The sequence below is a fragment of the Triticum urartu genome, chromosome 7 (genome assembly GCF_003073215.2).
Source record: "Triticum urartu cultivar G1812 chromosome 7, Tu2.1, whole genome shotgun sequence".
Taxonomy (NCBI): Eukaryota; Viridiplantae; Streptophyta; class Magnoliopsida; order Poales; family Poaceae; genus Triticum; species Triticum urartu.
Genome location: NC_053028.1, coordinates 17,448,153 through 17,465,607, shown reverse-complemented (window position 1 = coordinate 17,465,607; position 17,455 = coordinate 17,448,153). Strand labels below are relative to the sequence as shown.

Below are 17,455 nucleotides of genomic sequence, written 5' to 3'. Positions count from 1 at the left end.
CCCCAAACTTAGGACCCAAGATCTCGACCACAATCTGCTTAGTGATGACAGCAAGCTTGGTTTCTTGTAAGCAAATTATGTTGCAACCCTTGTCAGAGTCAGACAGAAAGCTAGCAACGACCCTCCTCTTGTGTGTGTCGTTTAACCCCCGTGCATTCCAAGTCAAGATGGCAATATCAATAGGATAACTCAGATTTGACAGAGCACCACCTGAACCGAAGAACAGAGTGAGATATGCGCAATAAACTGAAACAAACGACAGCTAATTAAGTGCCCAAAGGGAGGCGTCACCCACTGCAAGCACTCCACCTCCAACCACAAATCCTTAGAACAGACTAACATTGGAAACTGGAGGAGGAATGTGAAATATATAAATGCTTTAAACTAAAACTAGACATACACAATGAGCAAATATTATGCTTATATATTTTAAGAACACATAAAGCGTTAGAAGGTATTAAACTAAGCCAAATAAATCTTTAACAAGCATATGTTTCATCTCATAAGCAAAAATAGCATTCACCGATTGCTACTTAGTACTTCAAATTTCACCCATTAATCGGATATCCATAATTAAAATGCCGGATTATCCGACTAGAAAAAACAGATTATCCTATTGCGCTGTACATTAGTGATACCATATCCTATCAATCAAACTCGGATCTGGATCTCAAAATTCTCTAACCGTACCCAAATAGAAAACGGTTATGGGCGGAAATTATCCTAACCACTTTAACCCTTAGCTGGAGGGATAATAAAGTAAAACGACTACACTGCAGACTCCATATCATATAAACAAATCAAGTCCCCAAATAGTAAATATGAGGTGAGAGTCCAATAAAGGATATCACAAAAAAATCAAAAATAGTAGTGAAAATAAAAGAAATAAACAATAACATCCATATGAACAAATCAGGTCCCCAGATAGAAGATCAACAGATCCTCTTTGCAAGTTTGCGATCTTGTTGCAGAACTTATGATCGCATAATTCAGACACGCCCTTCAGGTCATGTTGTGCTGCTCTGGAACTATGTCTTCAACCTTCTTCGCTTCACTCTTGTTTTGTGTTTGGCCAGCCAGCCATTCCTCTCTGAATTTTTGTGTCCTCCACTATCGCATCCTGATTCCCCTCCTCAATTTCTATACTCTCTGTTTCCTCCATTCTTCTTGGTCCTCTCCTTGAGTTTCGTGTCTCATGCTCTTGTGCACCCTTGATCTCATCCCGTCCATGAACATTAATTTCAATCTGGTTGTTGCTTATGCCTGCACAAGCTTGCCCTGTCTCGTCCATATTGTGTTCATTTCCGACACCATTATTCTGAGGCATTGCAGGAGCATTGTTTCCTGTCGCAACTTCATTTGGCCACAGGCTACTATTCTGGATGCCATAGTGCCAAAGCAATGCCCAGATGTGGGTTATGAACTCCCCTCCAGAAAGACACTTCCTGTGTGCCTGTGCATTCCACGTGGGCGCAATGTGTATAAGTAACTCTGTCCATACCCCTGCCAGGATCTTCCAGCGAGCTTCATCAGTTGGAAGATTGAGCAGTTCCTTACCCAGCACGGCACCTTGTTTCAATACATCTTCCTTTTCAGAGTCTTTGACAGGTTTTTCTGCTTTGTTTTTCAGTTTTCTGTGCCTGCTCTCTAATGAATCACAGTTTTTCAGAAAGCGATCACGAGCACTCTGGACAGTTTTTTGGAAGACTATCTTGGGAACAAGAAAGCTGTCAGGGATCAGGTCTGGCTTTGCAACCACCAGATATGCACAGTACCGCGATAAGCTATTCGCAACGGTGTATGATTCCCGGAGCTCATCAGGCAAATTCTCACTTGACTTGGATGAGCAGCAGTTTGTTAACCATGACAAAATGTCATCTTCCTTCTCACCCAAATCCATAAGATACGGTTTGGATGAGCAGCAAGAAGTCAACCAAGATAAGAGGGAACACGGAAACCCAGGGTTGCTCAAGTTGACGCCGTGTTTTGTCGCAAGCTCCATCTCGCAGAGGCTGGTGGCAATGTGCCACATGAGAATGATGTGAGAGCTTGTTGGCAGGAGGATCTGGGTGCTCATCGGTCGTGCACTGTAAGCCTTGTAGTTCTGCAACTGCTTCCTAAGGTTACTGTTGGACAATGTCTTGATGACCCTAGGCAGACTACAACCTTGTTCTTCCTCTACAATTGTGCTGAGCTTCTCTAGAACTGCCTTCTTGACAAACTCTGGAACTTTGATGGCACAGTTGAGCTTTGCCCCATCATCTTTCTTTGGAATTATTCCTGTAGTTAGGTTGTGAACAAAATTCCAAAGTCTTGGTCTGTCATCATACGACTGCATGAAGAAATACTGGTCAATGAAACCATGCCACCTCTTATCAGTAATTTTACGTCTGGAAATCGAAAATAGCATCTGATACAGACATGTAAACTTGTTCCCCTGCCACCTCATCTGCACATACTCACACGCCAGGATTAAGCATGTCCAGTCCGAGAGTAAGTATGTCACCATCTCCCAAACCTCCTTGGCAATCATCAATAAAATGAATGCCCATGTGATGATCATGTCGATATTAAAACCCTTCACCATATTAGCAAGCTCGCCGTTTGGGGGCTTATAGACCCTACGGATATCCATAGCGAGCCAGCAGACAGCAGCAATGGTCAGCATGGACAGAAACAGAATCTCCTTGTTAAACTTCTCTACATACAAGATACAACACTACAAATATTCTCAATGCAACTTTCTCCAACGTCGGTGCGCCAGCGTCCAGAGGAACTCCTGCCGGCCGAACAGCTCCTCCGCGGCCACGTGCCCATCTAGCTCCGCCTCCTCCCATCCTCCTGGGACGCGCCCTCCCGCCTCTTGTTCCCAGCCGAGTGGCCAGGTGACCGGGACGGGCGGCGGGAGCGCCGGCAGACGGGACGAGCGGCGATGGCGGTCGAGCAAAGCGAGCAGTATGCAACCGAGTGGCGCAGGTGACGACGGCGACCGGGCGCCGACACAACCGGTCTTACTGACGACCAGAAATTGTGCGGCTTGTTCTTCTCTGTCCAACGAGAATACCAGATGAATAAACAGATACGGATACTCAGTATGTCTACATAGCCTCGGGGGCAATTTGGCCTTGTCCAGTGCCTATAAATGAGAAAAGAAAAAGGAAAATCAATAAAAAGTGAAAATGGCATGATAATCAAGGGGTCAATGAACTGGGTGGCAATTTTGCGAAGCCTTTCCTGGAAGTGGCAATTTTAAGAAGCCACTTATTGAAAGTGGCAAATATCCAAATTTCTCCATTGGAACCCTGTTCTGAATATTTTCATTTACATTGAAATTGTGTCGAATTGAAGTTTGCATTAGCTGTGAACCCTGTTCAGAATATTTTCATTTTCATACAGAGCATGATTAACATGTAACCAAGAATATAGTACAACTGAATCCTACAGAGCATGATTAACAAGTAACTAAGAAATATAGACAGGACATATGGAAACCTCAGTAACATAACATGGTGATTCATAAGAGATGTGCATCTGGGTGAGGCATGGCAATGGATTCAGCACACGGGGTCTTCCGCTTAGCTGCGAGGTCTGGATTTGAATCAATATACGCAGCGCATAGTTGGATTTAATAAATCTAGATATACCGATAACTATACTACAAATAAAAATATGTCAGTGTGAAGGGGTGATACCATTTGATGTTTCCACATGCTCTCTTGGCTGTGGGAAGCATTGTATCCATTGGTATGTGGATGTTTCACATAGGAACATACCTAACAAGTGTCAAGATTATTTCATGCTCGGATACAAATTGCCAATCAAAACATACACAGTTTGTTAGAAAGTAGACAACTCCTTGTCCCTTACCATGTGACATCTTATAAGCAAATGTTATTGCTTCCATTACTTGATATAAGAGCTACCTGACCATGAATTGCAGAAACTATGAGGCTATTTTCGTAGTGGTATGCATTGTATTTTGTGAAAAATATAAATGAATAATGCCATCATCTAAGCTTATAATTCACTTGCATGTATCAGGACTATGAAGATCACGGGGGAACAACACCATAGAACCAGAGAATTAGATTGCTTTGACAAAAAGGGCATAGCAGAGCTGGTGTCAAAGTTGAACTCACCTTGAGGCGATGAAAGCGAGACTGCACAGTTGGTTGATTGTAAGCACATGTGTCCTCCAGGTGAAGATAGACCACAACGGGCGTAGGTGACAATAAACTCGTGATTGCCACAACAGGTGACCTCTTGTGATCTCCACAACAGATGCCTCGTGTGATCTCCCAATGATCTGTCGTTGTGCTGTGCTTGATGGGGAGCGCTTGATCCAGGGTTGTCCTTGAATGACCAAGCCCGTAAGAAATAGTACGTACTTAAATAACAGCCTCAATATGACGGAGATATTTGAGGAGATTATCCGGTTTCTTTGGAAATGATTATACTCTATGATAATCGGTGATTCTTGTCCATACCTTGTGTTTGTTGTTTTAGGAAGTAAATCAGGCTGATTATTGTTTTTTTGCGGGGTTGTTAGGACGTGATTGCTTCCATATCTTGTGCCTACTGTTCTAGGATGTAATCACTCCCAAATATTGTTTCTCGGGTTTTTTTTGTAAGACAGGCTAATTATTGTTAGGATTCTTTTGAGTTTGTTTCCTTTTATCGCTACATGGACTGACGAAGGGGAGGCGAACGAAACAAATGAAACGAATCGGATTTGATTTGATTATAGGAAAGCGTGGAAGTATATATTGATCTGATTAGGAAAGCGTGGTTTTTTTTCTCCCTGGGATGATGCCTACCATTTTTCAGTGGAGATAAAAAAATCGAATTTGATTAGGAAAGCGTGGGTTTTTTTCTCCCTGGTTTGATGTGTACCGGTTTTTCAGCGGAGATAAAAAATCGATAGGGATGGCAGCTGGTGGATGTACCGATCGAGGGAGGGTGGGGGTGAGCGAACGAACGAAACGACGTACAGACTCCTCCATTAGGAGTAGAGATGAAAAGAAAAAGAAGAAAAGCGCGAGGCGGAGGACCCATGGCCCGCCCTCATAATGCACACTTTTGACTGGACCCCGCCTCACAGGCCCCGTTTGACAGTCAAGGGGGCGGAGGCATCTCGGAGTAAAGCAAAGCACGCATCACGGGCTCAAACAGAAACATATGCGTTGAGTGAGGGCCACTGTTTGAGCGCTTCATCAGATGCGTTCACTGAGCTCCCTATCCACCATGATTGGAGAGTTCCATTCCTCACTGTAAGGGCGTTCACACACACACACACACACACAGAGAGAGAGAGAGAGAGAGAGGAGGGGGAGGAGGATGAGCTCCGCCAAGGCTAAGGCTGCTGCAACTATCATGCTCACCTTGGAGAAGCTCTTTATGCTGGACATCGTTACTCACATTGCGAGTGTGGAGCTGTGGGTGCTGGTGACGACAGTGCTATTGGTGTGGAGGTTCCTCCTCGACTTCTCGGGGCCATGGTTTGGGAAGCCTAGCAGGATGTTTACTGTCGTCACCATGGAGATACTGAACCAGAACTTGGTGATGTACACCATGGGACTGATGCAGCTATCGGGCTCGAGGGTGAACGACTACTTCCAGGTGTGGGCGGTTCTGCTGGTCACCCTGCAGTACAGCGTCAAGATCGGGCGCCCCTACACCAGGTCCAAGCAGGTCCCCTTGCTGGACCTCATGTCCTCCTTCTGGTCAGCCAATCTCCTCCGGGTGCAGACCTTCGAGCTCCTCAGGATCCCCCTCTGGCTGATCTGGTCGCTTAATGCAGTTCGAATCATCGTGCTCTTCATCACCTCAAGTAAAGGGGAGACTGAAAACCAAGAGAGCATGAGGCTGGTGAGCGACTACATGAGCTATGAGGACGATCTCCCTGCTGTTGCTGCTGCAGCTGGTGATTCTGATGATGAGCAGGAGGTGTCAGAAATGGCAGGGTGCAAGTACCTGGTGCATGGGGAGCACCGGGTGCTCAAGGAAGTACAAGAGGGCCGGCGGGAGGGAAGAAGAAGACTATCTTCTTGCTTCAGAAGGGAGAGAATAATAATCGAGTCCGACAGGAGCTACAAGATTCAGTTGGATCCAGATGGCGTCCACAAGGATCACCTGGTCACCGTGGAGAAGATATGGCGTGACACCAGCAAGAGCAGGTTGTTGGGAGGCGCAAGTACAGCAGACCCTGGCAACCAGCGCAAGGACCTGTGCCTCTCGTTCGCGATGTACAAGCTGCTGCGCCGTCGGTTCTATGATCTCCCGGTGCATGAACTCACTAGGCCGCAGGGGAAAAAGAAGATCCGCAAGCTCGTCGTCGACTACATCCTTAAGGACTGCGAGAGGGCGTTCCGCATCACAGGGGTCGAGCTGTCCTTCCTCCAAGACCTCTTCTATAGCAAGCACGCCGCGGTGTTTGCCGGCGGAGCCATGGTTCCACTCCGGAGCCTGCTGCTCTCGCTGTCCTTGGCGGCGGCGACGGGATACATTGCGTATCCTGCCCGATACATACCCGAGAGGATGGATCCAGCAGACCGGAACAGGATCACACACGGCGTGTTCATCACACGCCTCATGGTCGGCATCATCGTTCTCAAGGAGCTCTTGGAGATCTTTCTCTATGTGCTGTCACGGTGGGCAAAGGTTCTGATGTTGTGCAAGTACGTCCAGCATCAGTGCTTGCGGCGTCCGGTGGTGGAGATGGCCATGAGGTTCATGTTGTTTTTCGGCAGCAAAGCCAAATGGATTCAGACGGTCAGTCAGCAGAACCTTCTGGTTACATTCCGTGTGCTAAAGCCAGCAGGTGTGCTGCCACCGCTCACATGGAGGATGGTACTCTGTCGAGGGGAAACTGTTGGAACAACCGCCCTGAAAGATTACACCAAGATTGCGATATTGGATACGCTCAAGAAGTTGGAGAAGGAAGGGCTAGCGCTGGATAACTACTTCTCAAACGCCTTCAGATCAAATGAGAAGGTGGTCGAGTGGCCAAGAAACCTCAAGGTAGACACCCACATCATACTGGTCTGGCATATCGCCACCAGCCTCTGTGAGATCAACTTCTTCAACACGGTCAAGAAACTCACGCCTGTGCAGCGACCGCGGCCTTTCGTCGACGGTCCAAATGGAATTCGCAATAAAGGGAAAAACTATGAATCTGTGTGGTCTGAGCAGTATGCAACTGCAGCCACCTTATCCAACTATTGTACGTATCTGGTCAGCAAGGATCTGGTGCCGGATAATCCCATTGTTGCCGGAATGGTCCTTGGTGAGGTAATCCAAGAAATTGACCACGTTACATCCAAATTCAATCGCCAGTGGGAGCGTGGCAAGCTACCTTTCATATTTGTGTACAATGGCCTTATGGAGACAGTCCACAAGCCCTGCGAGAACACTGATCACCATCAGAGCTGGGGCTGGGGCCCTGACGTGGAACCAGTAACACCAGAGCAAGTGAGAGAAAAAGAAGATGATGGAGGTCTCCACATTGGGTGTTCCATAACAAGGATGGGTGCAATGCTAGGGAAGCACCTGATAGAGGTGTACGAAGGCCACGCAGAAGGCCTGTGGAGCGACCTGGCCAACTTCTGGACGGGGTTCCTCCTCCACTTGGCCGCGAACACGAGGGCAGCCACCCACGGGAGGCATCTTGCCGGCGACAGTGAGCTCATCACACACCTGTGGGCATTGGTCTCCCACGCCGGCTTTCGTGGGAACGCCATCCATGGCGAAGAGGGGCCAGACCAGGAGGACATCCCTGATATCAACCAGGCAGCCAACCAATGAAAAGTTGTTACTCGACTCATTGCACCACTGCGCCGCCATCCTTGTAGTAATTCTTTTGCGTTGTTCTTTTGGCTATTTATTCGTTCTGATCGGCCATTTAACTTTTTATGCGTGTCTACTTCAGATTGAAAATCCAGATCTGTTTATTCAATAAAGGTGTAATCGTTATATACAACTCCAGAAGCCTGCATTCCTCAAACTACCACTCCTCTGTTTCTACCCATGTACTAGCTAGCTTGCATAACAAGGCCGGGGGCTTTGTGTTCCTCGATGGTACTAGTGGATATCCAAATGAGTCAAATGACAATGCATGGTACTGTGCGGAAAAATATATTTAGTCTCGTGGGACCTCTTTTTGAATACATTGTGAACTTTTCTCCAACAGTTTCAAAATTTGGAAGTATTATAGTGTATCCAATAGTATATGAGTACCATGCAGATATATACATTTGGCTCCCGGGTGCCACGGCACCTGCTAGTAAAAATCCAAAAATTCATACACATTCGTATCTAAATGTTAGTGTTGGAATTGTCCAGGATCAACTAGCTTAAGTTAGAGCCATACGGAGGGGATGATTAACACAATTATCTTGATTTAAAGATCTTCCCATCTTCTCTTATTTCTACCTTTTCTTTTAGCATCTAGGCTATATACATCAAAAAAAGCTTTCGCCAACTTTAAAGATAAACAAGAAAACGGCAAGATACAAGGTGCCAAGGATAGCAACAAAGCCCGAGAAAACAACAAGCAAACAACAAAAGAAAGATTTGAGCACTGCATGCAGTCCTCAGAGCCATCATCGACGATTAGGAAAACGGAGAGAAGAACGGAGCCAACTTGAGAGAGAGACTAGTAGACAGAGGAAGCCATGTCATCGCCAACACATGGAGGCCAAGCACCACCACCCGAACCAGCTCCATCACCGAGACCCCTGCCCCTCACGCTGGATCAAAGGGCGCCGCATCGTCGAACGATGCAGAACCTCACCTACAGCCTGTCGAACCCAAGGAGAAGGACTTCGAACACAACTTCTCGCCGAGGTAGCTCGCCTAAACAGCACCATCACAGCCATGAGACCATCAATGTGGAGAGAATTAGCTACTGCCCACAAACACACCCTAACCTTCGGCAAAAAGGGAACTAGCTCACACAACAGAGCCTTCAAGGAAGGAAGGATGCCATAGTGCCTCTGCCGCCTGGTCCAACATGTCGGAGCAAGTGTTTTTACCCAAAGCCCAGGGTGAAGGAGACAACCCAAGGTGATGCCTCCAAGAAGGGGACGGCACTCAAGAGCGTCAGCGTCACTGGCACCGACAACGTCGTGCAAAGCTTTCGCTTGGGAATGATTGTCCTACCACCCACAGTCTTCTACAAGGAAAAAGGTTAGCGATGAAGACGAATTACCCAAGGAGCTGCCTGCATGCCAACTCCCACTCATGGGTGCCTCCCACGTGGGTTATCTTAACACTGGCGTAGAGGGTGGGATGTAATTGCCCAACTATTAACTCGGACAACCTGGAGGTGAGTAAATAAAGTAGCTCATGGACTCGCGAGATTAGCTAGATTTTCTTTAACTTCGGATTGGTTTTAGCAGCCTCTTAATGAAATTGTTATGATCCTCACAAACGATGTACTAATTATTTTCAATGAATAAAGTTTCCATTTTATCAAAAAAAAAGACAAAGAACACCTGCATGGTGGCACCTGCCACAAAGGGACCACCATGCCCACCTCACGAAGCCACAGATCCGAAGCCAGAGAAGTCAACATATTCCTCCCCAAAGATAAACGGACCACAGGTGCATAGCTCGCCAGCCCCATAGCGTTGTGTGTTTGTTTTGCTGTAATCAATTGTCACTTTATGATCGGATTTTTATTTACTTGTTCGAACTCTTTCTTTGGTCTTTACATTCTGAATCATTTCTTTATTTACATGCAATTGTCAATTCCTACCATGCGACAGGCTTATCTATATCTATATCTATATCTATACTTAATATTAAAGAGTGAATTGCAAAAAACCACCACATTGAAGCCTAGGGTTCCAAAAAAGACTCTTCTACGTTTTTGTGCCAGAAAACATTGATTTCGCGCCTAATCATTTGCAGAAAACACCAAACCTTCTGTTGGGGCATTTTAAGCACTATTATGACAGGTGGGGCCCGATTTTGGGGACGTGGCATCACGGCCGCAAGCTCACGCCGTCTAACGGTGCTACAGTGGGAACAGACGCGCCGTCTCGGTCAAAACGTCACGGGTCCCTTATCCACTTCATTCTCCCCCTTTCACCACTCCTCTCCTCTGTCTCTCTTTCTCCCCGTGCTCCATGGCGACGGCGAGCCCTGACGACGGCGGTGGAGTGGATGCCGCCGGTGGGGGAGTGGATGGAGGCTGCAGCGGAGGGTTGCTTCGCGGTGGCGAATCGAACGAAGTGGAGGAGGTGTGCGGCAGCTCAAACCCCCCGAAGAGGAGAGCACCGTCGCCGTCGCTTGAGTACCGCGCCGCCGGCGCTTTTGCCCGTGCTACTCCGACGGGTAGCCATCAATGGGCTTCTGCATTTGGCGGCGTTGAGTAAGTTCCCCCCCTCCTTCTGGGTTAGGGATCAATTTCTAGGGTTAGGGTTAGGGATCAATTTCTCATAGTTCAATAGTTAGTCTTCGATTTGAATGAACTGTAGGTCAATATTGTTTGTAGTCTAACCTCTGATATGTATCCTATCAGTTAGATGAATTTGCTCCTGTGTATGAAGTTAACTGAATTTTCTCAGTGTACACAAGTTTTTCAGTTGACTGAATATTGTTTAGTGTCAATAGTTTGTAAAGGCCTAGAATTTGCTCCTGTGTATGAAGCGTCTGAAGTTAACTGGATTAGGGTTGTGTATGAAGTTAAATGGATTTGCTTCCCTGTATGACATTAACTGAATATTGTTTAGTGTCAATAGTTAACTGAATTCTATTAGCGTATGAAGTTAACTGGATTAGGGTAGTGTATGAAGTTAAATGGATTTGCTTCACTGTATGAACTTAACTGAATTTTTTTAGTGTTCAAAAGATTTCAGTTAACTGAATATGTGTCAGTTTCACCTGGTAATTTGTAATATTTCAGTTAACTGAATATGCACTTCTTTTCTTTGTAGTTTGTGTGATGATGTGTGGGAAGTTAGGCTCCACTTTCATGACAGGGACAATTTGGAAAGGACCATGTGTGTTTCAGACATAACATTTCTGAATCTAATAGCACTAATAGAGACAGCAGGCTATGGAGAGGATGACTACATGTACTTTGTTAGGGATGCTGGCTTGGGAGTAGCTGGTTTGGAAGAGATATGTGATGATGACAAGGTTGATGAGATGCTAGACCACATTGCCAACAGAGATCAGACCATAGTTAATCTGACAGTAGTTAGGGTCATGTTTGTGAGCAGCAGGTCCCTATAGATAGTGTTGGAGAGAGGACTGTGTATGAGGTCAGTGATGAAGGTGTGGTGTATAGGTCACCATCCAAAAAAACAAGGAGAGTTGCACAAGTTGATGAGCAGGAGGCACATCCAATACAGTTTTACTCCAGAGAGCAGAGCACACATCTGATTATGCAGAAAGATATAGATATGAATCAACGAAATGCAGGAGATGTTGATTTGGAGCAAGAGGAGTTGGAAAGAAGTATGGAGCTTAAGAGGAGGAATAAAATACAGAGGTATAAGAAGTATAAGAAGAGTGTTGAGAGGGTGGAGGCAATTAAAAGAAAACTTCCTGTTTTACTAACTGAAGATGACTCTGACTTGGAGCAAGATGAGGATTTCATGTCTAGGATGGCTGAGATGAGGAGGCAAAGACAGGACCCATTTTTACACTTTGAAGGTGACACTGATGTTGAAGAACCTTATGAGCTAGAAGAAGAGGTAGTGCATGAGGAACATGGAGAGGATGAGGAAATTGAAGAAGGGGTGGTACCATAAGGGGAAAAGAGGAAGAAGTTGAAAGTAAGAAAGGGGCCAACTAGTAGATCACATGCAAGTTTGGAGCAACAATTTGAGGATGTTTGGGTGCCATCATCTGATGAGGATCCAAATCCTGGTGATTTGAAGGAGGATGATGATGATGGGGCAGTACCCCTAGCTTTTGTGCTTGGCAATAAGAGTAGGGCCAAAAAACCCAAACCAAGAATCTTGTATGATGAGGATAGAGAGAGCCCAGAGATGCAGTTTGTAAAAAAGCTTTGTTTTGAAAGTGTTTACCAATTTAGAAGGGCACTTCTCACATTCCACATAGCTCAAAACAGAAACTATGTGTTTCATAGGAACTGCAATGACAGAATCATAGCTATTTGCAAACATGAAGATTGCCCTTTTTTCATTGCAGCTTCTGTGTTGGCAAATGAGAGAATATTTTGCATTAGAAAGGCAAAAATTTTGCACATATGTCCAGCTGTAGCAGAGAGCACCAAGGTGACTACCAAGTGGGTCACACATCAGGTGTTAGAAGCAATAAGAACAGACTTGAACACACCAATAACTACAATAATGCAAAACCTGAAGAGCAAGTATGGAGTTGAGATCAGCACTCATATGGCCTACAGGGCTAAGAACAAAGCAGCTGAGATGGTGCAAGGAGATCAGAGAGGTCAGTATACCAGAATCAGGGATTACTTGCAGGCTATCTTGGACACAAATCCAGGTAGTAGGTGCATTGTCACTACTAAGTTCTTAAAGGAGCATCCAAGCAAAAATCCAAAGTTCCATGGTCTGTTCATCTGTTTGAATGCTTGCAAGGAAGGATTTCTGAATGGATGTAGACCATTCATAGGTGATTACTTTACTTTCTTTACTTTGCCTTGTTTCTGACTTGTGTTGTGTGCCAATGCAGGTGTGGATGGATGCTTCATCAAGCTTTCTACTGGCCAACAAATCCTGGCTGCCATAGGAAGGGATGGGAATAATAACATATATCCCATTGCTTTTGCAGTTGTGGATAAAGAAGACACAAACAGTTGGACTTGGTTTCTATCTGAACTGAAGATAGCAATTGGTGGAGAATCAGGGAGATTTGGTTATTACACCATAATCTCTGATAGACATAAGGTAATTCCCATGTTTAGTTGTATTTTATAATATACATTGCTTAGTTCATAATTGCTTAGTTCATAATTGCATAGTTCATAATTGCTTAATTAGTTGTTGGTCATATACATTGCTTAGTTGTGATTATGGTGATTTCTCCAAACAGGGCATTCTTAAAGCTGCAAACACTGTATTCCCCAACTGCCCACATAGATTCTGCCTTAGACACATCTATCAAAACTTCCAGACTGCTGGTTTTAGGGGGTCAGAATTAAAGAAGTACATGGATAAAGCTAGTTACTCTTATAGTGAACATGACCATCTTGCTGCAATGGATGCTCTTAAAAATGAGTGCAAGGCTGCTTGGGCTTGGCTTAACAAAGTTCCTAGAGCTACTTGGGCTAGATTTGCAATGGACTTCAATTGCAAAGCTGACCTAGTTGTCAACAATATTAGTGAGGTCTTTAACAAGATGATATTAGATGTGAGGGGCAAACCAATAAAGAACATGATAGATGGAATCAGGACTAAGTTGATGGTTAGGTTCAATGGCAATAGGACTAAGACAGAGGTAGCCAAGTGGGATATATGCCCAACATATGCTGAGTTGCTTGAAGAAGCAAAGAAAAAATCTAGGAAATGTCAAGCATTGATGGCTGGGCCAAATATCTAACAAGTGACAAGCAATGAGAGAACTTATTCAGTTAACCTGCAGCATAGGACATGTGGGTGCAGGAAATGGGACATGACTGTTGTCCCATGCAATCATGCAGTATCAGCTATCACCAAAGCCAAACTGAGGCCTGAAGACTTTGTACATGACTTTTTCAAAAAGCCAATGTATCTAGAAGCATACAACCCCATCATATTCCCTGTACCAGGACAAGATCTGTGGCCCAAGACCAATAGCAGAGACATAGAACCTCCAGTGTTCAAGGATAAGCCAGGGAAGAAGCAAACCAAGAGGAGAAGGAGCCAGTTTGAGCCACCAGCACCCAAAGATACATCTAGGATGACTTCAATTACATGCAGCAACTGCCAGCTTGTAGGTCACAGATACACATCATGCAAACAGCCTCTAAAACCAGGGTTAGCATTGAGAAAGAACAAGCATCAGGTTTGTACAAGCACCAGGTTCAGCCAGATTTTGTTTTCTAACACTTGAATGTATTAACTTGCTACAATTCTTATATGCAATCTAACAGCACAGAGGAGGGTAGCACACAAGAAAGCAGGGCACCAACAGCACCAAGGGGATCATCAAGTGCAGCACCAAGGGGAGCATCAAGGGCAACTTCTTCAACAGCTCCAGCACCAAGGGCAGCTTCTTCAACTGCAGGTGCAGCAACTAGGGCAGCCAGCTCAACTCCTGCCAGGAGAGCTTCTTCAGCTGGTACTGTAATCTATGGAACCTATGAATCTATATGATGCAATGTACTTAAGCCTCTCTATTTCTATCAAGTTGGCTTGTTATTATGGCCATTACAATGTTCACTAGTAATTGTTATATGATGGCCATTGTCAAGGTCACCCTAGGGTCAAATCATCGATATATCGACAAGATGAGGCTCAAGGTACACCTAGGGTCAAATCATCGATATATCGACAAGATGAGGCTCAAGGTAACCCCAAGGGTCAAATCATCGATATGTCGACAAGATGAGGCTCAAGGTGAACCCTAGGGTCAAATCATCGATATATCGACAAGATGAGGCTCAAGGTGACACCCTAGGGTCAAATCATCGATATATCGACAAGATGAGGCTCAAGGTAAACCCTAGGGTCAAATCATCGATATATCGACAAGATGAGGCTCAAGGTGACACCTAGGGTCAAATCATCGATATATCGACAAGATGAGGCTCAAGGTAACCCCTAGGGTCAAATCATCGATATATCGACAAGATGAGGCTCAAGGTAACCCCTAGGGTCAAATCATCGATATGTCGACAAGATGAGGCTCAAGGTGACACCTAGGGTCAAATCATCGATATATCGACAAGATGGCTCAAGGTGAACCCTAGGTCACAATTCACAATGGTCGAACCCTAGGGTGCCGATCGATATAAGATGAGGCTCAAGGTGACCTAGGGTCAAATCATCGATATATCGACAAGATGAGCTCAAGGTAACCCCTAGGGTCAAATCATCGATATATCGACAGATGAGGCTCAAGGTACCTAGGGTCAAATCATCGATATGTTCGACAAGATGAGGCTCAAGGTAACCCTAGGGTCAAATCATCGATATATCGACAAGATGAGGTTGGATCCAACACCTGATCTCACAAAATACATAGACAAAGGTTCAGAAATAGATACTAAAGTACTTAATAGATGATTATCATCTTGATTACAACACTGCTGGATCCAACACCATAGATCACAAATTCATAACTGAAGTACTTGTGTCACAAGTTCATACTAAAGTACTGGATAGAAGATTACCATCTAGAAACTGATAGATGATTATCATACTAGAAGGCACCCTACTCATCTAAGATGGCCTTCACACCCTGAAGCTTCAACTTAATCTTTTCCTCAGACTTTTGAAGCTCAGAAATGTGATACTGCAGTTTAAGCCTCTCTTCTGTGAGCCTCTCCTCCTTCAAATGATTGAACTTCAAGTTCCTAATCACATTGGCTTGAGCACATGTCAGGTTCTTCAGAGTTTCATAGTTTAGCAGCATCTTCTTCTTCTCCTCCTCTGTCTTTGACAGCTCTGCCTTCTAGTTCCCCACTACAGTCTCAAGCTCAACAATCTTCACATCAACATATTCCTTCTGCTCCTTCTGATTGTTTAACTCCACATCCCTCTGCTGCTGGGCATCCAAGAGAGAATTCACATCAGCATACAAACTATCGTAGTTCTCCTGTAGTTTCTTCTTCTCCTCCTCTTTCTTTGACAACTCTGCCTTCAAGTTGCCAACTACAGTTTCAAGCTCAACAATCTTCACTTCAAGATATTGCTTCTGCTCCTTTTGATTGGTTAACTCCACACCCCTCTCCTGTTGGGCATTCAAAAGAGCATTCACATCAGCATACAAACTGTCATAGTTCTCCTGTAGTTTCTTCTTCTCTTCTGTCAGGTTGTGAATTGCAAAGGAACTCTCTAGATTGTCATTGGTCCTAGTTGACTTAGTCTCCTCATACATATCCCATAGCTTGGCCAATGCCTTCTCCATTGAGTCTGGCCATTCAAAATCAATCCATTGAACTACTCCACAGTTTATGCCTTCCTGTATTATAAACAATAAAAGAATAAATAATTGTCTAAGACCATCAAACCAACAGGTTCATGTATCTAATATGTGCACAGTTAAACAGACAAATTAACAAGTCACTAAGCACTCACAGGTTCCTTACCATACAGCAGACAAATTAACAATGCCCACTGATAAACAAGTCATTAAGCACTGACCATAATAAACAATGACTACCATCCACTAATGAGAACACACTCCAACACAGTGGCTAAAGCAAATTAAACAAAGACAAAGCACTTAACCAAGCTTAACAACTTGATAAACAAAGGAGTAAGCAATGACCACGATAAACAATGTGTGGTCAGAACAAGCTAAAAAATCCACTAATGACAAGGCATGTCATAACAGGCTAAACAAAGACCAAGCTAAAAAAAATCTTAAGAGCTTGATAAACAAAGCATTAAGCAAACAGCTTCCTTTACACAGGATGTGAATCATACCTTCTTAGCACATCCAAGAAACCTCCTGCCCGTGTGCATCCCTTCAAATGCTACAAAGCGTTCGGCCGGCTCACCGTGTTCACACAACACATTCACATCTGCGTCAGTACCATTGAAATTCGGATCGTGCATCGTAGCTGGAAGCTGCGGGAGCAAGCAAAGAGAAGGCCAGGTTCAGATCGAGCTCAGTGAAAAAAATCCCCAATTCACTAACCCTAACCCTAGCTCTAGGTATCTAACCAACTGACCTTGATGATGCCATCGCAAGAGGAGAAGATGTTTAGGACTGAATCCTCACTGGTCTCGTCGCTCCACGACACCATGGCACCGGGGAGCAGCAGAACGGCGGTCGGCGGTCTGGCGGCCGGGGAGGAAGAACAGAGTGAGGAGAGGGCGAGGCAGAGGCGAGAGTGTGAGGAGAGAGCTGAATCGAACCTGTTTCTACCCACACGCCGGAGCAGTAGCGGCCGCCACGCCGTTAGACGGCATGAGCTCGCGGCCGTGCCGCCACGTCCCCAAAATCGGGCCCCACATGTCATAATAGTGCTTAAAATGCCCCAACAGAAGGTTTGGTGTTTTCGGCAAATGATTAGGCGTGAAATCAGTGTTTTCTGGCACAAAAACGTAGAAGAGTCTTTTCTGCAACCCTAGGCTTCAATGTGGTGGTTTTTTGCAATTCACTCAATATTAGAAGACGGAACCTTTCATAGTTCTTCATACATCGCCTTTTTATATCCGTTGATTTTGTATTAACCACGAAGATTGACGGCTGAGATTAAAAAAGAAATAGATCTATACACGGGTAACGAAAAAACCAAATGATTCACCGGCGTCCATAGTACGATATAACTCCTACGATGTCGAGCACAGCAGACTCCTTGCCAATG

At 45.0% G+C, this 17,455-nt stretch overlaps 1 protein-coding gene across 1 annotated transcript; it reads right to left on the bottom strand.

Moving 5' to 3' along the window:
- Positions 1-15,591: 15,591 nt before the first annotated feature.
- On the bottom strand, positions 15,592-16,891 carry LOC125518156. The gene is made up of 3 exons (XM_048683087.1): positions 16,817-16,891; positions 16,569-16,712; positions 15,592-16,101 (listed from the first exon to the last, which is right to left on the bottom strand). Exons 1-3 carry the CDS (start codon positions 16,889-16,891, stop codon positions 15,592-15,594), a joined length of 729 nt encoding a protein of 242 aa, XP_048539044.1.
- Positions 16,892-17,455: the final 564 nt, after the last annotated feature.